Source organism: Xyrauchen texanus, chromosome 48 (assembly GCF_025860055.1).
Source record: "Xyrauchen texanus isolate HMW12.3.18 chromosome 48, RBS_HiC_50CHRs, whole genome shotgun sequence".
Taxonomy (NCBI): Eukaryota; Metazoa; Chordata; class Actinopteri; order Cypriniformes; family Catostomidae; genus Xyrauchen; species Xyrauchen texanus.
Window position 1 is genome coordinate 7,861,795 of NC_068323.1, and position 23,877 is coordinate 7,885,671.

The 23,877-nt window shown below is 43.9% G+C and overlaps 1 protein-coding gene across 2 annotated transcripts in view; it reads left to right on the top strand.

Annotated features, from left to right (window-relative positions):
• The first annotated feature begins 489 nt into the window (after positions 1-489).
• LOC127639581 (hepatocyte cell adhesion molecule-like) overlaps positions 490-23,877 on the top strand; it is a 30,397-nt gene continuing 7,009 nt past the window's right edge. For both annotated transcript variants that reach the window (XM_052121666.1, XM_052121665.1), the window contains exons 1-2: positions 490-767; positions 18,866-19,204. In XM_052121666.1, the coding sequence (XP_051977626.1) occupies positions 719-767; positions 18,866-19,204 (388 nt within the window). In that variant the 5' untranslated portion in view covers positions 490-718. The remainder of the gene's footprint in view (positions 768-18,865; positions 19,205-23,877) is intronic.

Here is a 23,877-nt window from a genome sequence, read left to right on the forward strand (position 1 = left end):
TGTTAACCAAGTGTACCTACACAGCCAATGAGCACGAGGATTCTGTTAGTGAAAACGCAGAGGGTCATGTGATTTCAACATGGTGACCCGCACCATGTAGAATAAAATACTTTTTATAGAAAACTATTATGAGTACAGTCTTCATTTCATGTGAGTGTACACCATTCAGATCAAATTTCACAAAAACACAATTCATTTTTTAATGTGTACAACTTTTTAAATTGGCTCCAAACTACTGAATGCTCCTTTAATAGTAAACTTATCTAAACTTTTAGTGAATAAACAGCTTCACCAAACTATTGAAAACTACAGAATCCTTCAACCAACCCATAAACCTAAACCTGACCCTAACCTTAACCCTTCCACTAAATCTAACCTTAGCCAAACTAAAACTTAGTAACAGCGATTGAGACTCTCGCGAGACTTGGATTGGCGGTCCCAGTGGATTGTATAATGTTGGCGGTTCCACACAGTTTGAGCGGCAGATGGGACGCAAGACTCGGGACGCCGGACGTTCGGCACTCTTAATGCATTTTGTTTTAAGTGTGCAGTTTCTAATTTGGCTAAAATGGACACTTCTCCAGTCGAAATTTAATCGATTTCAGAAATGAAACCGCTGATCAGATATTTGTGATTTTTTTTGGATGTTTTTAAACACGCGCACGCAAGAAAACAAGAGTTTCATGATGAAGATGAATTGTGGCGAACTGTTCTGGATATGATTCATATATTTGTTTTCTTCGGTCTGTTCCTGTGTTTCTCGAAAGGTGAGAAATTTCTATTTTCAATAAATAAGGCAAACAAATATAAACAAAGTTTTTACCCTTTATTCAAAACAAAAGTTTATTGCACAAATACCTTTAAAACAACTAAAAGATTAATTTCAGACTATTATTTTGCATTTGAACTGTTGAGCGAGAATAAACTCTAGAACTGCAGGATTATCAATATTTGTGAGCGCTGAGGAGACATTGAACACATGTTGGGACACCTTTACCAGCCGGACGGGTCATTTAGCACAAACTCGTATTGGAAAGCTCACATGGGTTAATAAAAAGGTTTAATTAATAATATATACAATTTAAAGGCTAATTAATAGGAACACAAGTAAAAATAAGAGAAACTTGACATGAAAAATTAAATCAAAACACGGAGAATGAAAATAATCTGTATTTTCTTGTTAATTCTCGATAAAGAAAATACTAAAACACAATCCGATCCTCAAAACTTTCACATTTTCTTTCCCATTCTCCTTTCTCAAAACTAAAATCAAACTCGACTCATCGACACTTCCAGAAGTCCCCAGCAGGGGTGATGAAGACAAAGGAAATGTAAAACTGACCCAATGCTGGTTTCAGTTTCAATCTAATCTCAGTGTTGGGCCGGTGGGACACTGATCATGAGCACCTGCTGGTAGATGCTGGAACTACAGGTGAAACTCGAAAAATTAGAATATCGTGCAAAAGTTCATTAATTTCAGTAATTCAACTTAAAAGGTGAAACTAATATATTATATAGATTCATTACAAGCAAAGTAAGATATTTCAAGCCTTTATTTGATATAATTTTGATGATTATGGCTTACAGCTTATGAAAACCCCAAATTCAGAATCTCAGAAAATTAGAATATTGTGAAAAGGTTCAGTATTGTACATTTACATTTATGCATTTGGCAGACGCTTTTATCCAAAGCGACTTACAGAGCCCTTATTACAGGGACAAACCCCTGGAGCAACCTGGAGTTAAGTGTCTTACTCAAGGACACAATGGTGGTGGCTGTGGGGCTCGAACCAGCATCCTTCTGATTACCAGATTACCAGTTATGGTGCTTAGACCACTACACCACCACCACTCCATTGTAGGCTCAAAGTGTCACACTCTAATCAGCTAAACACCTGCAAAGGGTTCCTGAGCCTTTAAATGGTCTCTCAGTCTGGTTCAGTTGAATTCACAATCATGGGGAAGACTGCTGACCTGACAGTTGTGCAGAAAACCATCATTGACACCCTCCACAAGGAGGGAAAGCCTCAAAAGGTAATTGCAAAAGACGTTGGATGTTCTCAAAGTGCTGTATCAAAGCACATTAATAGAAAGTTAAGTGGAAGGGAAAAGTGTGGAAGAAAAAGGTGCACAAGCAGCAGGGATGACCGTAGCCTGGAGAGGATTGTCAGGAAAAGGCCATTCAAATGTGTGGGGGAGCTTCACAAGGAGTGGACTGAGGCTGGAGTTACTGCATCAAGAGCCACCACACACAGACGGGTCCTGGACATGGGCTTCAAATGTCATCAGAAGCGTCTTACCTGGGCTAAAGAAAAAAAGAACTGGTCTGTTGCTCAGTGGTCCAAAGTCCTCTTTTCTGATTAGAGCAAATTTTGCATCTCATTTGGAAACCAAGGTCCCAGAGTCTGGAGGAAGAATGGAGAGGCACACAATCCAAGATGCTTGAAGTCCAGTGTGAAGTTTCCACAGTCTGTGTTGGTTTGGGGAGCCATGTCATCGGCTGGTGTTGGTCCACTGTGCTTTATTAAGTCCAGAGTCAACGCAGCCGTCTACCGGGACATTTTAGAGCACTTCATGCTTCCTTCAGCAGACAAGCTTTATGGAGATGCTGACTTCATTTTCCAGCAGGACTTGGCACCTGCCCACACTGCCAAAAGTACCAAAACCTGGTTCAATGACCATGGTATTACTGTGCTTGATTGGCCAGCAAACTCGCCTGACCTGAACCCCATAGAGAATCTATGGGGCATTGCCAAGAGAAAGATGAGAGACATGAGACCAAACAATGCAGAAGAGCTGAAGGCCGCTATTGAAGCATCTTGGTCTTCCATAACACCTCAGCAGTGCCACAGGATGATAGCATCCATGCCACGCGCATTGAGGCAGTAATTAATGCAAAAGGGGCCCAAACCAAGTACTGAGTACATATGCATGATTATACTTTTCAGAGGGCCGACATTTCTGTATTTAAAATCCTTTTTTTTTTATTGATTTCATGTAATATTCTAATTTTCTGAGATTCTGAATTTGGGGTTTTCATAAGCTGTAAGCCATAATCATCAAAATTGTATCAAATAAAGGCTTGAAATATCTTACTTTGCTTGTAATGAGTCTATATAATATATTAGTTTCACCTTTTAAGTTGAATTAATGAACTTTTGCACGATATTCTAATTTTTTGAGTTTCACCTGTACATCATCCGATCACAAAAACATGTTTCTCCAGACAGACATTCAGAAGTTGCCGTGACGAAATAAAACAAATGTCCAAGAACAATTTCAATGTAAATGATTTAATCACATCTCACATCTTCATCCGGTGACGGATTGTTTTTGAATGTCCCTTAAAGAGCGTGAAATTGCTTTTAAATCACTCACGGTTAGGTAAGGGCAGGGGTGCCCACACTTTTTTGTGTGATGATCTACTTTTAAATGACCAACTCAATAAGATCTACCAACTAAAAAAACACAGTTTCATTTAAAATATGAACATGCTTGTTGGGACTACTGCATGTATCCCTACATGGAATTCATCTTCTAATTAATACAAAAATATAGAATAATGTTCAATGTTGATATCATTCAGTTATCTAAACCCAAAACACCTACAGCACAATAGATTACAATAGCCAGCGCATTTACCTTATTCTGATGGCGAGTATGTTTATTCAGTTGCCATGACAACCAGGTTAAGGGCTTCTGAGAAAAGAGCGCGAAATTGCGATGCTACTGCCCAGCATTGCCTTTGCGATCGACGTATTGAGCACCCCTGGGTAAGGGGCTCCCTATATCTTCAATAGTTTTGGATCAATCCCTGCAGTTATATCTTTCTCCTCCCGACGAGACTGAACAGCCCATCTGAGGATCACCTGACTCGGGCTTTTGGGATCTTCAGAAGTGAGAGGATCTCCACAAGGACAAAAACTAAGGTTTGTGCCAGTGTTTTATCTATTACATCATGACTGTACACCTGCAAATATAAAGATACAGTTCCAGAATCAGAACTGGACATCTCATATGACACCAAGTGTTATTGTTAGTTTCGTGAGCTTGTCTTTGATATTCTGTATAATGCCAATTGGATCCGGAATATGTGTATTATATGGTTGGGACATGGGTCAGAATATTCTGCTGTAGGGATTTTGAAACACAATTTTAATGGGAGCATTTTGGAAACTAATAACGATTCTTCAGGACACTTTGTGTTAATGGTAGTTGTAGTGGATACATTTATAGTGATTATTGTTAACATCTATGTGTATAATTCTGTTGCAGAAAACTGTATTTATTTTACTGTTCTAGATCAAAAAAGTTAATACACGTTAAGCAAATCCCCTACTGCCTTTCTGGTTCTAGGTGGTGACTTTAATATAGCAATAAATAATATGTTATATAGGTGCCCACCAAGGAAAACAATATCTTCAAAAACGTTTATGGACAAATTTGATTGATTGAAATTTGGCGAAAAATGTATCCAGATGAATCTCAAAACACCTGGAGTAACAAGGACTGTTCGAAACAATCTAGAATTGATTATTGGTTGATCTCTAAAATATTAAGAAGCAACAATATTCAGTTACTATTAGGAACAGTCCTTTGACCATAAAGCCATTTATATTTCAGTACGTTTATCCCAAAATAATCTCAGAAGCATCGCTCTGGAGGTCAAATAGGTCCCTCCTTAATGATGATAAGTGGAAGCAGCAAATTAATGAACCAATCAAAATGTGCTGGAACAGAGACACAAAAGGCTTATGTGTGAAATTGGAGCTTTTAAAATACGAATTAGGGAAATTTCTAAGGAGGTTTAGAAGCAATATAGAAGTTCTTTCACAACTAACTCTTAATCTTTTGAGGAGCCATTATCTGGCAGTCAAACATATGAATACTTCAGACTACAAAATAACTTTATAGATCAAGAGCTAAGGGAGTTAGATCTAGAAACAAATGGCTAGAAGAAGGGGAACAAAATGCATCCTACTTTTTTAGGTTGGGAAAAGCTAATGCTTTGAATGCTTCAGTTGTCCATCTTCGAACTAATGATGGGGCTCTTGATGACCCTAAAGCATCTTTTTGCTCCAAGTTTTATAATAATTTAGATAATCAAGATATTGTGAAAAATCAGGCAATTATTTTTTTGATTCAATTAGTCAAAATAAATGTATTTCAGCAGAAGATAAAGAAGCTTGCGATAACAATCTCCCAAACGGAAATCTTACAGGCCCTTACGAATCCAAAAAATAATAAAAGTCTGGTCTGTGATGGTTTAACCTCTCCGGAGTTATAGAAGATGTTTGCTGAACATTTATCCCCTTTCTTGTTAAAGGTTTTTGCAGAGTATTGAAATGGAAGCACTTCCACCAAGTATGACACAAGGGATCAATACCTTAGTACCAAAACCCAATAAAGACTAGTGTTGTCAAAAATACCGGTACTCCAGTAACAAGTCTGTACCCAAACAATAGATTATTTGCGATACCAGAATTTCTGGAGGTACCGGAGTACCGAGTGCAGAGTCGGGAACTTTCGAACGCTCACAACAAGCAAAAGATGACGACAAGCAAAGCTGCTGCGGCGTCTCACCTGAATCTTGTCGAAAAGAAAAGTGGAAAAAGCCAGGTTGGAAATTCATAGGTTAGGTTTGTGTGGTCGGTGCTTCTCTATAAATTGTGCAAATGTCCCGATCTAAGGGGGAGAGATTGAAACTGTACCCGGCTGAGAGAGACTCGTCCCTCACGCGCGCACGCTTAATGCAGCTGGATTAGAACTTATTTAATCATAATATCTATATATATGTCCATATGCATTTCTTATCATGAAGAAAAATGGCAAAATGCAGCTTTATTAATAAGAGAGCACTTTGTATGCTTGTTTATTTAGGTTTTGTTTTTTAGTACTTGGTAAACATTTAAATTAAAAGTTGCAAAAGTTGAAGCAAATCTTATATAAGTGTTCAAAAATACTTTAAGCATACATTGAGCAACACTTTAATTTAAATATATTATTTTTGAATTAAAACAAAACTGAACAATGGCATATTTTTGTTCATAGTTCAGCTGTTAATTTAAGTTTGTTATTAAAAGAGTGTTGTTTAGTAACCTGTTTTTGTGTTTTGCTTTGGTACCGAAAATGGTATCGAGTACCGTGAAATTTCACTGGTATTGGTACCGACTACTGCAATTTTAGTACAGTGACAACACTAATAAAGACCAGGCATGTTTAGATAATTGTCGCCCGATTACTCTTTTAAATAAGGATTATAACATTTTAGCTTTGATTTTTGCAAAAATAATTAAAGATGTTCTTTATTCTATAACTGACTAATCACAATCCGTATTTATGGAAACGCATCATAATGCAAACAATATAATGTTAGTTCCCCTTCTGTCGCTCTCTCCACGTTGTGTCGGAGAAGCGACACTAGGGGTCTCTCTTGAGTGCCGATATTCATCTCTGATCTTATTGAAAAGGGCCAATGGGAGTTGGCAGTCAGTATTTGCATACCCTGCCCGACATACGGGTATTTAAGCCGGGCAAATACGGGAGTTCATTCAGAAAATTTCTTCGAGCCGATGGTCTGTTTGCAGCTGACTGCGAAGTTATACAAACCACTACGCTCCTGTTCCTCTGACGATCTGCATGCTGTTGGATTTGACGGCGCACAACAGCTGCTTTCTCTTCCCTTGCACGACGTGCATTGTTGCTCCCTGAGCGCTCGACAGCGCAGAACACACACACACACACTGTGTATTAAAGAGTGTTTTTACTAAAAGAGTAAAATTTCCTCTAAAAGAGTAAACACAGCGGCGTTGAACGCCCTTTTCAGGACGCCGTCTTTTGAAGATGCCCTTCCGCCTCTGTGTTGTTCCTGGATGCGTAGAGTGCTCTCCGCTTCAGACGGCCACAGGCGCTGTCTCGTGTGTTTGGGCCGCGATCACACCGAGGCAGCGCTTAGGATGGCTCATGTTCTCACTGCGAGAACATGACCATGACCACGTTGCGTCGCGCTTGCTTTCAACCGAAGCAAGTCACCCCAGCTGCACCTCGCGATTGCTCCTTCTTCCCACGGGATTGAGGACGGTGCGGTTGGCGCTGGGGCGATTTGGGGCGGCAGCGGGTGCAGTTTCGCCGGTAACCCCCGCGAACCTCCTGCTCCTCGACACGCCGATGGTCTCCGCCCACGCCAGGGCGAGTAGCGGCTCGCCTCACGGCCTGGCTGTCTATCCTCCCGAAGTTCGAGCAGACGAGCTCGCCGCTGCATCGGAGAGTGCGGTATCTGATGCCGAGGACTCCCTGGACTGCCGCCGGGCCAGCAGGCCCAGGCAGAGGCCGACGCCAGATGACCGACATGCTTGCCCGGCCGCCGAAGCGTGGGGCTGGATTGGAACCCTCCATCCTCCCCACAGCCTTCGCGGTTGGACGATTGGTTCCTGGGGCGGCGCGCGTCGCGGCCTCGCGACCCCCGGTTCCTTTCTTCCCGGAGGTGCATGATGAGCTGACGCCTACGCGGAGAGCCCCGCCTCCACTCGCCCAGGTGCCACCCGCTCCACTCTCTCCACCCTCGACGGCGAGAGCGCCACGGTACGACGCTGATTCCCCAGGTCGATAGGGCAGTTGCGCACCATCTATGCCCCGGTAGCCCTACCTCCTGGCGGGTCGCCTGCATCTCCCGCCCAAGCCCGGTAGGACAACATCCTCGCCAACGCCAGAGCCTACAGCTGGCCGACGCTGCCTCCGCCTCTGCATGCGATGGCCCTCCTGCAAGTCCACCAGGCCAAAGCTCTCAGAAACATGCACGGGGTGGACCTGATCCTGATGTGCTGCAGGAACTGCGCCAGCTGACCGACCTCGCCCTGAGAGCGACGAAGGCCACAGCGCAGGCACTCGGACAGACGATGGCCACCCTAGTGGTCCAGGAACGCCATCTTTGGCTCAACCTGGTCGAGATGCGTGAGGCTGACAAGAACCGCCTCCTGGACGCACCTGTCTCCCAGATTGGCCTTTTCGGTGACACCGCCGAGGACTTCGCCCAACAGTTCTCCTCACGGTGAAGAAGCAGACGGAGGCCATTTCAAGCACATCATGCCCCGCCAGCAGACCTGCCGCCACGGGCCCTGCCCCGCCTGCCTGCCGAGGGCGCCCCCTGCGAGGAAACCAGCTCCTGCTCCGCCTCAACCCGGGCCCAGCTCTCAGCCCCAGCTGCCGAAAGCACTCCGCAGGCGGCGACGCTCCCTGTCTCACGTAACCCCTCCAGGACCCGGAAGGCTCCTAAGCCGCTCCTGAGACAGTCGACCCAGAGCCGAAGACGCTAGCTCCGAGGTGGTAAGACCGCCCGCCCCCGGTGGAGGGCCGGGTGGAGAATCCTTTGTTTTTTCATTTGCCACACCCCTGACGGGGCTGTGGTACCCACATTCTCAATAAAAGAGCTATTTCCTTTGCCTCTGGGTCACCTGGCTCGCAAATGCCGCTTTCACGGCAATGTGCTTTCAGATCACAACAGTCCCGCACACCGGACGCCGGCGATCCCGCCTTCCGCCTGCCCACGACTGCCCCCCGCCGGCCGGTTCAGACGAAGTCCAGAGGACGCCGACATCAGACCTCCTCCTCTGTCACGAACCCGCCCCTGCCGGTGCGCTGGAGCAAGGTAAGTGCTTTGAGTCTATTCTCAGCACCCCAGCCTCAGGCCGCGAACGGCCGCCCGACGCTGCATTACTTGTTCCGCCTCGCTGCGAGGCCCGCCGGTATGTCCAAAATACTCGTCCCTTTGGTGCCCCTAGCGCAGAGCTGGGAAGCGTGGCTTTCGCCTCCCAACGCATCACGCTGGCTGCACCGACCATTCGACTCGGTTACGCAATTCAGTTTGCTCGCTCCCGCCCCTTCAGGGCGTCCGCTCTCAGCAGTACACGGCGAAGCACGCCAGTTCCCTGCGCACGGAAATCGCGACCCTCTTAGCCAAGGGCGCGTAGAGCCCGCCCCTCCAACCGAAATGAGGAAGGGTTTCTACAGCCCTTACTTCATTGTACCCAAAAAGGCGGTGGCTTACTGACCAATCCTGGACTTGCGAAGTTTTCAATCGGGCCTTGTTAAAACTCCTGTTCAAAATGCTTACGCAGAGAAATATTCTGGCTGGCGCTCAGCATCTAGATTGGTTCGCAGCGGTGGACCTGAAGGACGCGTACTTCCACGCCTCAATTCTGCCACGACACCCACCTCTTCCTACGGTTCGCTGCTCGACGGCCAGGCTGCTTCAGTACAAAGTCCTCCCCTTCGCCTGTCTCTGTCCTCGCCTTCACGAAAGTCGCAGAGGCGTGCCCTTGCCCCGCCACGAGTAGCCGGCATCCGGATTCTCAACTACCTCGACGACTGGCTCATCCTAGCACACTCTCGAGAGTTACTATGCACACACAGAGACCAGGTGCTCCGCACCTCAGCCGCTTGGGGCTTCAGGTCAACTGGGAAAAGAGCAAGCTCACTCCGTTCAGAGCATCTCTTTTCTCGGGTTGGAGTTAGACTCAGTCTCAATGACAGCACGCCTCATGAGCGAAGCTGCTCAGTCGGTGCTGGACTGCCTCGCTTCCTTCAAGCCAGGCGCAGTGGTCCCTCTAAAACTTTTCCAGAGGCTCCTGGGGCATATGGCGCCCTCCCATGGTCGCGCCAGCTGGGGTTGATGCATATGAGACCACTCCAGCACTGGCTCCAGACTCGAAGTCCCGAGACAAGCATGGCACCACGGCACGCATCGGGTAAAGGTCACCCCCGCCTGCCTCAATACACTCCGACCCTGGACAGACCTCTGCTTTTACGGGCAGGAGTGCCCCTGCAGCAGGTGTCCCGACGCCGCTCTGGTCACAACCGACGCCTCCGGTCCGGTGGGGTGCTGTGTGCAGCGGGCACGCAGCGGCGGCCGCTGGAAAGGGGCCCCGCTGCGCTGGCACATCAACTGCCTGGAGTTGTTGACCGCCCTTCTCGCTCTCAGGAAGTTCCTCCCGCTAGTTCGGGACAAACACGCCCTCGCGAGATCGGACAGCACCGCGGTGGTGGCGCATATAATCGCCAAGGCGCGTGACGCCCCACCACATGTCACAACTCGCCCGCCGCCTCCTCCTATGGAGCCAGCAGCTTACTCAGTCGCTACGCCACTCACATCCCTCGCAAGCTCAATGTCGTAGCGGACGCTGCTATCACGACAACGCCTGCCCGGGCGGGAGTGGCGGCTTCACCCCAGTCGGTCCAGCTGATTTGGGAACGGTTTGGCAAGGCCCAGGTAGACCTGTTTGCCTCCCAAGAAACCGCCCACTGCCCGCTCTGGTACGCCTCTAACAGAGGCTCCCTCGACAGATGCGCTGGCACACAGCTGGCCCCCGGGCTGCGCAAGCACGCATTTCCCAGTGAGCCTTCTTGCACCGGGTGCTGTGCAAGGTCAGGAAGGACGAGGAGCAAGTCATGTTAGTGGCCCCCTACTGGCCCACTCGGACTTGGTTCTCGAACTCAGGCTCCTCGCGACAGCTCCTCCCTGGCTAATTCCCCTGAGAAAGGACCTCCTCTCAGGGACGGGCACGCTCTGGCACCCGCGCCCAGACCTCTGGAACCTCCACGCCTGGTCCCTGGACGGACGCTGAAGAGCTAGCCGGCTTACCGGCCACTCGCTAGAATACAATCAACCAGGCCAGAGCCCCTCTACCAGGCACCTTTACGCTCTAAAGTGGCGCTTGTTCAGCAGATTGGTGTTCTTCCCGAACTGAAGACCCGCAGAGGTGCGCCATCAAGTCTGTGCTCCTATTCCTACAGGAGAGGCTGGACAGGAGGCTGTCCCCGCCCACCCTCAAGGTGTATGCGCCGCCATTGCCGCCCACCACGCACCCTGTAGACGGCAAGTCCTTGGGCAAGCACCGACCTGATCCTCAGGTTCCTGAAAGGCTCGGAGGTTAAATCCCTCCCCGCCAGGCCTAGTTCCCTCCTGGGATCTCTCGGTAGTCTTGGCAGGACTCCAGAGACCCCCCTTCGAGCCGCTTGAATCAATTGGACTCAGGACCCTCTCTCTTAAGACGGCCCTGCTGATCGCGCCGCCTCTATCAAGAGGGTCGGGACCTGCAAGCCGCTCTCTGTCAGCGACACTTGCCTGGAGTTCGGTCCGCAGATACGCCTGTAATCCTAAGACCGCGACCGGCTATGTGCCCAAGGTTCCTACCACACCATTCCGAGATCAGGTAGTGAACCTGCAAGCGCTGCCCCGGAGGAGGCAGACCCAGCCCTGTCGCTGTTGTGTCCAGTGCGCCCCCGCGATTTACCTGGACCGCACACAGAGCACCAGACGCTCTGAGCAGCTCTTTATCTGCTTCGGGGACGGCAGAAAGGGAATGCCGCCTCCAAACAGAGGCTTGCCCACTGGGTCGCTGACGCCATCACACTGGCTTATCACACCCAGGTCGCGTGCCCCTACCCTTGCGGGTCCGAGCCCACTCAACAAGAAGTGTTGCAGCCTCGTGGGCACTGGCCAAAGGCACCTCCCTAGCAGACATTTGTAGAGCCGCGGGTTGGGCAACACCCAACACCTTCGCGAGGTTTTACAACCTCCGCCGAAGTCGGTTAGTGCCTCGTGTTTTCTCAGGTCCGAGCCCGTGAGAACTCAGTAACACGTAGACCGACCGGCCGGGTGGATCGCTTGCACCCAGCCTCTTTTCCTGACGCCAAGGTTAAGTAGTGCTCTTCTTCCCAGGAAGCTCTCACTCCGAAGTCGGGCCCCTGGTCGATTCCTCCCTAGCCCTCCGGTCCGCGGGTTCAGCGGAGGAACTCGCCGACCTAGCCACTGCGGGTACCCTGATGGCTACCCTGTACTGGTATAGGTGCTCCACAGGTAAAAGAAGGCCTCCTGCTTGACGCCCCTGTGTGTAATTCCACGGTCCTGTCCCCTTACGAAGCGACTCCCTGGTCTCCCTTAGGCAGTTACAGCTGCCTCGGTCGCCGTGCTGTAGCAACTCCCCTTTCAAGGCTGGATCTACCACTCGCACCATACTTTCCACACGAGCCCTAAGACGGCCGTGGTGATGTGTCTACCACTTTTCCTCCCCAAGAAAAAGGGCAGGCGTGGTCTCCTCGAGGGTCTGGGAAGACCCCTTCCCTATATGCGTGTAAGGGCCCCGTCCGTGATTGCTCTATGCGAGAAACATAGAGAGAAAAGAGGCCCAGCCAGGCTGGCCTCGCTCCCATGTTGGCAACATCGCCTTGTTCCCTCTCAGGGTAACTAGAAGGATCCCGATGTTCTTATGGGGCATTGGGAAGGGTACGTGCAGCAGGGACAGATGATGCGGGCACTGGATGGGATCCCTGCCCGCCTCTGTGTCTGCGGTTCACGCATACACGGTTCAGCACATGGCAAGATTGAATGGGTCTCTAGTGTCGCCCCGACACAACGTGGAGAGAGCGACAGAAGGGGAACGCTTGGTTACGTATGTAACCTCCGCTCCTCGAGGGAGGGAACGACACGCTGTGTCTTTCCTCCGCCATGTCACTGAACCGAGCCACTGTTGTGGCCGGACCATTTCCGCTCCTCAGAAAAATCCTGAATGAACTCCCGTATTTGCCCCGCTTAAATACCCGTGATGTCCGGGGCGGGTATGCAATACTGACTGCCAACTCCCATTGGCCCTTTTCAATAAGATCAGAGATGAATATCGGCGCCAAGAGAGACCCCTAGTGTCGCTCTCCGACACAACGGTCGCTCCTCCCTCGGGAACGGAGGTTACATACGCAACCAAACGCTTTTATATCTACTGGATTATAATGAACTCATCACTATTGAGAGTTACTTGCTTTTCTTAGATTTCTATAAAGCCTTTGATTCACTTGAACAACTTATATTTAAAACTATTGCAAATTTTGGGTTTGGAGATTATTTTTATTTTTGGTGGAGTTATTAAAACATTATATTGGAATAATAGTAGTTCTATTAAACTAAAATGATGAACTTCACCAAGATTCAATGTATCGTGCCATATAAGACAAAGATGTCCTATATCCCCAATTTTTGCTCCTCAGATTTCCAATAGTAATTTATATGGTGTGACAATTGACAAATTATTATTAGCCAGCTGACTGATGACACCACATTGTTTTTGATGCTTCCCAAATCCCTGTTGCTTTAAGATTGATTAACAGGGCTTCAGGTCTCTACTTAAATGTTAATAAATGTGAACTAATGTCCTTTAAAAGTGTGATGTTCCCTCTATATGTAACTATCCAGTGAAAGATCAAATTACATATGGAAGAATAATTAATAAACACCAAACTACAAGGTGTAGATTACATTTTGACCCCCTTATAGAGAAAACCCAAAAGAAGTTAAACTCGTCAATTAAATGGAGAATTTTACTTTCTAAAGCTGAAGGTTTGTCCAGACTCACTTACGCATCTCTCTCCTTAGAGATTGATAAAGGGGTGTTCAAATTTTGTAAAAATGTAATAATGTTTTGTTTGGAAAAATAAAACCCACTTTATTAATAAGTATGTGATGATGAAGCCAATTAAGCAGGTGGGACTAAATTATTTTGAACTTTGCTACTTTAAACGATACATTTATATTAATTGGCTCAAGCACTTTTTTAATAACTCGCTTTGGAAGATTATCCCTAATTATATATTTTTTTCTAAAGTTGATGGCTTGAATTTTCTTTTACTTTGTAATTATGATGTCACAAAGATCCCAAATAAATTGTCCAATTTTCATTTGCAGATGTTTTTGGCTTTGTCCCTGATATACAAACAAAACAGAAATTACATTTGGAATAATAAGAACATTCTCTACAAAAATAAATCACTCTTTTTTTGATAATTGGTTTAACAACAATCTTATTTTAGTTGGGAAACAATTTAACCCACGTGGTAAATATTATAGCTACACAGATTTATTTTACAGAAGTACTAAAGAATATAAATTGTTTTCGATGTAGTTCCCTCTGGAGTGTCATTGCTGCTGCGATGTAGTGAATTTTCAATGGCCATCTCCACATTCTTTGAATTTATCTGACAATATATGTTAAACTGTGCAGTTTAATAATGGTAAAATTAAGCTCTTTTCCAGAGAGAGATAGTAACAGTTTCTTACTTAATACCTTACTGGAATAACATTGTATAGAATGTGTTTTGGGATCAGGTATGGTCCTTGCCCCAAAAGTATCTGCTTGCAAATAAAATAAATATTGTTTAAATTGATTCATAAGTTCATCCCAACTAAAGCTTTTCTGAAGCGATATAAATCAGACATTGATGTAAATTGCTCTTTCTGTCAATCCTCGGTGGAAAACAGATTGTTTACATCTTTCTTGAACCTTTTTACTTTATTTTTTGTCTTTTTGTAGGTTGGAACAAATTTGGTGGAGCACCTCCTTCAGACTGAGATATCTCGGATTTATTTCCCTTCATCCTGCACTCAGCAAAACAATCCTGCACACAGATCATTTTAATGCTTATTTTGATTTAATTAATTTAATAGATTTGATTAAATCCTTACATAAAGAGTTTTCTAGTAATAGATGCTAGAATTATAAGTAACATTTAAATAGAGTTTAAAATACTCTCATCATTTACTCGCCCTCATGCCATCCCAGATGTGTGACTTTCTTTCTTCTGCAGAACACAACAAATGTTTTTGGAAGAATATTTCAGCTCTGTTGGTCCATACAATGCGAGTGAATGGTGACCAGAACCTCAAAGCTCCAAACGGCTCATAAATGCAGCATAAAAGTAATCCATATGATTCCAGTGGTTAAATCCATGTCTTCTGAAGTGATATGTTCAGTGTGAGTGAGAAACAGATCAATATTTATATCCTTTTTTTCTATAAATCTTTAGCATCTGAAAGTCACATGTGGCGCCGGTTTGTTTTTCTTTCAGATGTGAAAGTGGAGATTTATGGTGAAAAAGGACTCAAATATTGATCTCTTTCTCACCCACATCTATCATATCACTTCTGAAGACCTGGATTAAACCACTGGAGTTGTGTGGATTACTTTAATGCTTAATTATTCTGCTTTTTGGAGCGTCACATTGGACATTATTCACTTGATTTAAATGAAACAGCTGAAATATTCTGAACAAAATCAAATAATTTTATTAGCAGAAAAAGTCATTCACATCTGGGATGTTTCATGTTTTTATTTACTGTATTTAACATTAATTATGAATGTTACTTTATTGTTCTAAATGCTGTTTATTAAAACGTTTGTAAAATTAGTTTAATTGTACTTATTACACGTGTTTATATTAATGCAAAATAAAGGAGCTAACATGTTTACACATTTGTTCATGGTGTGGTTTATTTTACAATGTTTAGGATAAAACAATCTGAAAATATTAAACCACTTATGAGATCAAAAAATGAACCATTATTTGGGTTTAATAACCCATTAGCGGTGTTAGTTTAGCCCAACATGTGTTCTGTCCCATATTTAAACTGTTCAGATGATCAATAATAAAATTACAAACTTAATTCTGCAAAGGTCCCTGATATGTGTGCAGAAATAACACCGTGTTTTTGAGACTTGAGTGAGATTTGTATCACAATCTATTTATCCAACTAATCTAAAAGTATTTGCTTTGATATTTGGGTGTATTTTTGGTTTGATAGTTTTGTTGGTAATGCTGCTGCAACATGCAGTTCTCTTCTCCATAGGAATCAATACAATTTAGCCTTCTGTTATTTAATATCATACTTAATTCATATATGCAGACGAGTGTGTGACATTCAGTTTGTTAATATCTGTTACTGTCAGTGTTTTTCTCTACATTAAAGGGGTCATGACATGCCTTTATAAAATTATGAGGTTCACTCATTATATTAATAAAATTAATATTACAAGGTTTTTGTTTGCACAAAAAAACATTAATATATACGTAAAACATATACGTAATATATACGTAATCTCCCACCCTAATTTTGACCCTCTGTCAGAAATGCTCAATTTTGATGCTTCTTTAAGACTTGACAGTAAACGTCCACTGTTGTGATTTTGATCTTTTGAGATGATTCTCAGCAAGTGACTTGTCGAGTCGGTTCACAGAATCGAACTGAATCGAAATGTAGTTTCCAGGTTGATGACGCAAGATGCACATCTGAATGACTTGTTCTGGCAACACAGCACGTCAAACTGTCCGACTCAAAAAGAACCGAATGAGCCGGTCCCATGAACTGTCGAAGTTTGTAGAGGAGTGACGAGGACTTGCTGTGTGTTGAAGTTAGTTGCAGTAGTAACTTGTGTAGCTAACTGTGATGGATATTTAAAAGAATCTGAATTTCATTAACTTACGGTTTACTTGTGTATCAGCAACAACATATTAAAATGAAACTAAATGCAGATGACTGAAGACTGAATCCTGAGACAGAGTTAGAAATGAACGAGTTGGACTCATACAGGTTAGGTGACTCTTATGAGTTAATATACTGGATTGAACCAAAGAACCTGTTTGAAATGTACGACTCAAACCTACACACTGAATTGAAAGTGTCTGACTCAAAAAGAACTGAATGGGCCGGTCCCACTAACTGTCGAATTTTGTAGAGGATTACTGAGGACTTGCTGTGTGTTGAGACATTAATGGCAGTAGTGTATAAAACATTTATAATCCTACACATGTTTGAAATCTGTTAGTACAAAAATCTTTGCTAAATGGGTCTCGAGAATTAAGGAGGCATTTTTACTCGTTGATGTTATTAATACACATTATTAATAATATATTCGTTTTCTATCGGTGTTTGTTTTTAATGATACTTTATTTTGTAGCTAACTGTGATGGACATTTTTAAGAAATCTGAATTTCTTTATCTTATGTATCAGCAACAACATACTAAAACGACGGTAAACGCAGACGACTAAAATACTGAATCCTGAGACTGAGTTTGATTTGAACGAGTTGGACTCTACAGACTAGTCGGCTCTTACGAGTTATTAGACCAATTATTGAACCAAAGAATCCATTTGAAATGAACAAATCAAAACTACAGGAAGAAACGAAAGTCAGATTTGCAGTCATGTCCGACTCAAAGAACCGAATGAGCCAGTCCAGATAACTGTTTAAGTTTGCTGAGGATTACAGAGGAGCGGCTGATTCTGTGAGCACACGTGTACCGAGGACTTGAACAAGTCTGGGGCGAAATGTATGTTTCTTTTATGACAAACAAACTAAACGTTCTGGAAATATGCTCATGAATAGTTTTATTAAATACAGTTTTATTAAAAGGTAAAGTAGGCATTGCTATGTTGTTGTTGAGGCGGTTAGATGCAAATGCCGACCATAGTGACATCACAATTTGGAGGAAATAAAGAACAAGCCATTTTGGCAGCTTGATTTCAACAAACGCTGTTTTTGCTGTGAAGAGGAAGTTTTGAGTTCTGAAACTTACAGGATGTTTTTAAAGTGCAATAAACTTTTATATTTTAAAAGATCAAGGACAATTTGATTCATCATGTCATGACCCCTTTAAAATCTAAAAACTAAGCATCTGTTATCAAACGTCTACATCATCTGTGACTTTTTATATCAGAATGTAATTTAATACAAGCAAACAAGAATATCTCTTAATAAAAATGACCATGGCTTAACCACAGTTAATAGACTTTAACAATTAATTCATATAAAATCTCCTTCAAGTAAAAACTGAAGACTCTTTCTGACCATTTTCTTTCTTTGATAGTGGCTAAATTATATTAATAGAATAGTTTGCCCAAAAATGACAATTCTCTCATAATCGCCTTTAAGCCGTTGCAAACTCGCATGTCTTTCTTCTGCGGAACACAAACAAAAATATTTTAAAGTATATATGATGTCTGTGTGAATAATGACCAAACTTTTACACCAAAAAGCACATAAAGGCAGCATAAGAGTAATCCATATGACTCCACTGGTTTAATCCGGTTTTGGATGAGAACCACTTGTTCACTATAAATCATTACATCAGCAGTCATGATCTCCAGCTCGACTGCAGTTACTCATCGAGCGCTCGGTGCGTGTCAAGAGAAAGTTAAATCAAGGTGTGTAGAGACTGCAATGACAAGAGGTTCAGTGGAAAAGAAGTTATAATTTGGTTTGTTCTCGACTAAAATCGATTAGATCACTTCAGAACACGTGGATTACATCACGGGAGATGTACAGATTACTTTTATGATTATTTTTGGAGTTTGAAAGTTTGGTCACCATTCACTTGCATTGTATGGACAAACAGACATATCTTCATTAAATAATCTACATTTGTGTTCCACAGATGAAAACTGTTATTAATGTAATTAAGGTATTTTTAATGCAGCGGACTAAACTGAGATCATCATTCTAGTTAATCTGTTGTTTTACGTGAACTTTCACTTCATACAGATCAGAGAGAAATAATCGTTGACTGAAAAAGTTGATATTGATGATATTCCTAATGCATGATGCATTCTTTTAAAAGAAAAAACACTTTGTTTTAGTAAATAATTCCCCAGATAACTGCTAAAAACAGACAAGTTGCTTTTTCATTTGTTTGTTTGTTTGTTTGTTTTTATAATGGATATGTAATGAATGAAAGATACAGATTCAATCTGAACATTAATTTCAATCATGCTCCTCAAGAATGTTCTCTTGGGACAGAAGACAAAATTACTCTTAAAAATGATCCAGTTTAACTCAGTTTTGGACAGATAAATCAGCCGGACGGTTGCAGGTGTTTATTGGGGTGTTTTGTTTCTACTGTCAGTGAAAATGTCCCAACAGACTCAAAACTGCATTTGGGTACAAAATAACCCCAGATATTTTAAGATGTAGTTTTAGTCATTGACAAGATTTGTTTGATTGTTTATTTTCTAAAATAAGTTTTTAAATGTTTCTCTTTGTTCTTCAGGTGTGTTTGGTGTTGATACGGATGGATTGAAGTCAGTGTCGGTGATGGAGGGAGATTCTGTCACTCTACACACTGATCTTACTGAAATACAGAGAAATGATCAGATACTGTGGATGTTTGGACCTCAAGAGACTCGAATAGCTGAAATTATTAAACGGTTCAACTCGAGCTTTATATATGATGGTGATGATGGAAGATTCAAAGACAAACTGCAGTTGGATGATCAGACTGGATCTCTCATCATCAGAAACATCAGAATCAAACACTCTGGACTTTATAAACTACAGATCATCAGTAACAGAGGAAACTCATACAAGAGATTCAATGTTACTGTATACGGTGAGTTCAACCCGTCACGTGTCATTTGTGTTCACTGATTTCAATTCTTGAACAGAAATGGATAAATATAACAAAAGAGTTTCTCAGTCCTGCACAGTTGAGTTGTCTCATTAATCGGACACTCTCTTCAGTTCATTAATGAGCTAATAAGTCAATTCATGGAGCGATATGTCATTATATATATAATGCTAAATATGAATGAATTATCTGAGAGTAGCCTAATGTAATGGCATCACTCTTAACTGAATTCCCCGCCAGGACGATGTTGTGTGGGGAACATGAGAAAGAGACGCAATGTAGGTTAAAAGCAGCAGACAAGAAAGATCCTCATTAGTGGAGTCCTATATTGCAGTGATTCTCAAATGGGGGTACGTGAGATTAATATATAAAAAAAAATAATTTAAATTCTTAAATTAATTTAAAAGATATACAAAATCATCCATGATTTCTAAAAATATCATACGAAAAGAAGTTTAATAAAATGTTTATGCAAACCACATTTTTAAATAAAATGTTTATATTTTAAATGTGATTGTAAACTACCTAACGTTAAATCAGAGAAGAAGAATTTGAATCATGCGGCAGGGAAGCCAGTTGCTTTACTATAAAACAAACAGACATTTAAATGAAATCTTGGTTAAAAGCGTAGTAATACTACAGTGGAGGATGAAGAAAAAAAGAAAGCCAAAGTGGAGCCAACAAAATACCATCAATTTCAGGAGGGGTATGTTTTGATGGGATTTACGGCAACCCTCCCCAGGCATTGTGTTTTTTATGTGGGGAGAAACTAGCTAACAGCTTCGATGAAACCGAGCACCTCCAGAGACATCTCAGCACCAAACATCAGTGTCATGTTGGAAAGCCACCAGAATTTTTCAAGAGAAAACTTGCTGAGTTTAGATCATCGCAGGAAACAATGCGAAAAGTCTCCACAACATCAGCCAAAGCACTACAGAGCGTCATATGCGGTGTCACTGCTCGTGGCCAAAGCAAAAAAGCCGTTCCACGATCGCTGAGGACCTGTTACTCCCAGCAGCTGTTGTATTAGTTGAGACAATGCTGGACAAAAATGCCACGGATAAATTAAAAGCGGTGCCTTTGTCTAATGACACCGTTTCCGTAGAATAGAAAGAATGGGAGCGGATATTGTTGAACAAGTTGTGGGAAAACTTGGCTAAGCATTTTCACTACAGCTTGATGAGTCGACCGATGTCAGTGGCAAGGCACAGCTCATTGCTTTTGTGAGGTATGTGGATGTCGACGACATTTATGAAAATGTACTTTTCTGCAAGAGCTTAGAGGGGAAAACAACAGGAGAGGACCTTTTTAATGTTGTGGATAATTTCTTCATTGAAAACGAGCTGGACAGGAGAAACTGCAAGAGTGTCTGCACTGACGGAGCTGCGTCAATCACTGGGCGTGTTAAAGGGCTCATGGCGCGTATTAGAAATAAACATCCTGAAGTGCAGTGGAATCACTGTGTCATTCACAGGGAAGCACTGGCATCCAAAAATATAAGTCCTGTGTTGCATGACGTTTTGAATGACATCATTAAAGTGATTAACTTTAAGTCACGGCCACTCAATGCACGACTGTTTCACCGCCTTTGTGAGGACATGGGAGCTGAACACACACAACTGCTGCTACACACAGAAGTGCGCAGGCTATCTCTAGGGAGGATACTGAACAGGCTGTTGGAACTACGGGCGGAGGTGCACACCTTTTTGTCAGAGCAAAGATCTCCATATGCCACCCTGTTTGAAGATAAAGATTGGCTTGCAAAGCTGTGCTATCTGGCAGATATATTCAGCAAATTAAATGAGCTGAATGTGTGTCTGCAGGGCAAGGACACCCACATTCTGAACCTGTATGACAAGGTGGGTGGTTTTCTGAAGAAAGCAGAGTTGTGGAAATGGGCATGTGTACAGGGGGATCTCACCTGCTTTTCTCAGGTGGATGCTTTCCTCTCCAGGGAAGATGTGGAGAGAGCACCAGTGAAGTCCATCATAGAAGAACATTTGGCCAACCTGATTGTGAGTTTTAACTCATACTTTCCTGACATGGAGGGGAAATCTACACAGCTCAGTTGGGTGAGAAACCCATTTCTTTTGTCAGAAGAAAGCAGAAACAAGCTCCCTCTCTGTCACCAGGAAAAACTCTTGGATGTGTCATCTGACTATGGCCTACGGATGAAATATGAAAACTCCACTCTAACGCAGTTTTGTGTGTGTGTAAAAAAGGAGCACCCTGAGCTGGGAGAAAAAGCTTTGCAGCAGCTACTGCCCTTTGGATCCACATATTTGTGTGAGGCCTCATTTTCTGCAATGACTGTGATCAAAACAAAGCAGAGAAACAGACTGGGCCTGGAAAAAAGTCTGATCACTGCTGTGTCCTCCCTGCCCCGAGGATGACCAAGATCCTCAGTGAAGCACAAGCACATTTAAGCACTAAATTATAAGTGCAACTTAGTTTGTTGTTTATTATTACAAGTGTTTTTGAGCTAAAATGTTATACACATCATTTATATATATATATATATATATATATATATATATATATATATATATATATATATATATATATATATATATATATATGCACACTGTATACAATGTTTATTATTGCAAATGTTTTTAATTTACAATGTTTAATAAATCTCATAATGATGGCACATCACTATATCGTAGCTTTTTTTTCTATCTAAAATTATTGGGGCCGGTCAGGGGGTACTTGGCTGAGAAAAGATTTGATAGGGGGTACATTATTGAAAAAAGATTGAGAAGCACTGCTATATTGGAATAAACTAGGATGAACCAAGACTTTCATAACTGAGAATATATACACTGCAGAGTTAGATAATATAGACAATACGGTCATGGTGAGCCAAGCAAATGAGGTTCTCCTTCTGTCATTCACTTGACATTTTGTCGATTTAGTGACACTAAGGGTCGCTCCTGGGAGCCCCAGACATCTCTGATCTTTGAGAAAAGGCCAGTGAAAATTGGCGAGTGAAATTTGCATGCCACTCCCCTGGACATACGGGTACATAAGGAGACGGAAATGCAAGCCAGATTCAGGTTTTTCTTTGGAGCCAAGCGGTTGTATTTCACAGAGCTGATCTACTCTGCCGATCCATTCATCTCTCGCTCTAACGAGCTGTTGGTATCTACGGTGCATTGCTGCGGTTCTCTCCCTCTCGCACTGGTGTTGTGCAGAGAAACACCCCTGGGCGCTTCAGCAGCAAAAAAAAGTATATTTTCTCTAAGAGAGAAATATTTTCTACTAAAAGAGTGGCACTACAGAAGTGTCTTTTTCAAGATGCCTATTCGTTTGTGTATTGTTCCTGGTTGCGGTTGCTCTCTCCGCTTCTGACGGCCATGATCACTGTCTCACGTGTTGTCTCCACCCGCGTGGAGATGGTGTTCGTGGATGGTTCATGCCCTCATTGTGAGAGTATGACCATGGCTACGTTGAGGTTGTGGCCTTAGGCTTTTCCTTAGGGAAAGTTACCCCAGCGGCTTCTCGGCTCGGTCCATCTACCTACGGGTATGAGGCAGAGTCGGTTAGTGAAACCCCTCACGGACCATCCATTCCCCAGCACGCTCATATGCCCCGGTCGAGTTCTGGGATGAGACCACCGGCCCATCTCATGGCGGGTTCACGGAAGGACGCCTCCAAGGGTGGCTGGGGCGCTGTGTTCAACAGGCACGCAGCCAACGGTCCTTGGACTGGCCCGTGACTGTGTTGGCACATCAACTGCCTCGAGTTGCTACCGGTATTACTTGCCCTGCGGAGGCTATTCCCGTTGATTCGTGGCAAGCATGTGTTGGTCCAGCATGTGTTGGTCCGGACGGACAACACAGCGACGATTGCATACATCAACCGCCAAGATGGCCTACGCGCTCGTCAAATGTCGCAACTTGCCCACGTCTCCTCCTCTGGAGTCTGCAGAAATTCGAGTCGTTGCGAGCCACTCAAATCCTGGGCCACCTCAACAGCACAGCGTACGCGGTGTTGTGGCGGTCACGCTCAGAGGAGAGTGGAGACTCCACCCTCATGTGGTCGAAATAATTTGGAGTTGATGCAGTCAAGCGCAGGTAGACCTGTTCGCTTTCCGGTAATGCTCCCACTGCCCGCTCTGGTGCTCTCTGACCGAGGCTACGCTCGGCACAGAAGCGCTGGCCCCTGGGGCTGTGCAAAAATGCATTTCCCCCAATGAGCCTACTTGCACAGACGTTGTGGAAAGTCAGGGAGGATGAGGACCAGGTCGTCCTAGTGGCTCCTTATTGGAATCAACCGGACTTGGTTCTCTGACCCATCCTTCTCTGTCAGCGAACCATGCCTGGAGTTCAGTCCGGGTTAATCTCACGTCATCTTGAGACTCCGACCGGGCTACGGGCTAAGGTATCAGGTGGTGAGGAGGAGGCAGACCTAGCCTTGGCGTTGCTGTGTCCGGTGCGTGCTTTGCGCATCTACTTAGACTGCATGAAGAGCTTTAGAAGCACTGAGCAGCTCTTTGTCTGCTTTGGTGGACAGCGAAAAGGAAGCACTGTCTCCAAACAGAGGATCGCCCACTGGTTCATTGACGGCATCGCTATGGCATACCATACCCAAGACGTGCCGCCCCCTGCTGGGCTGCTCGCCCATTCCACCTGGGATCTGACCTACGGCGC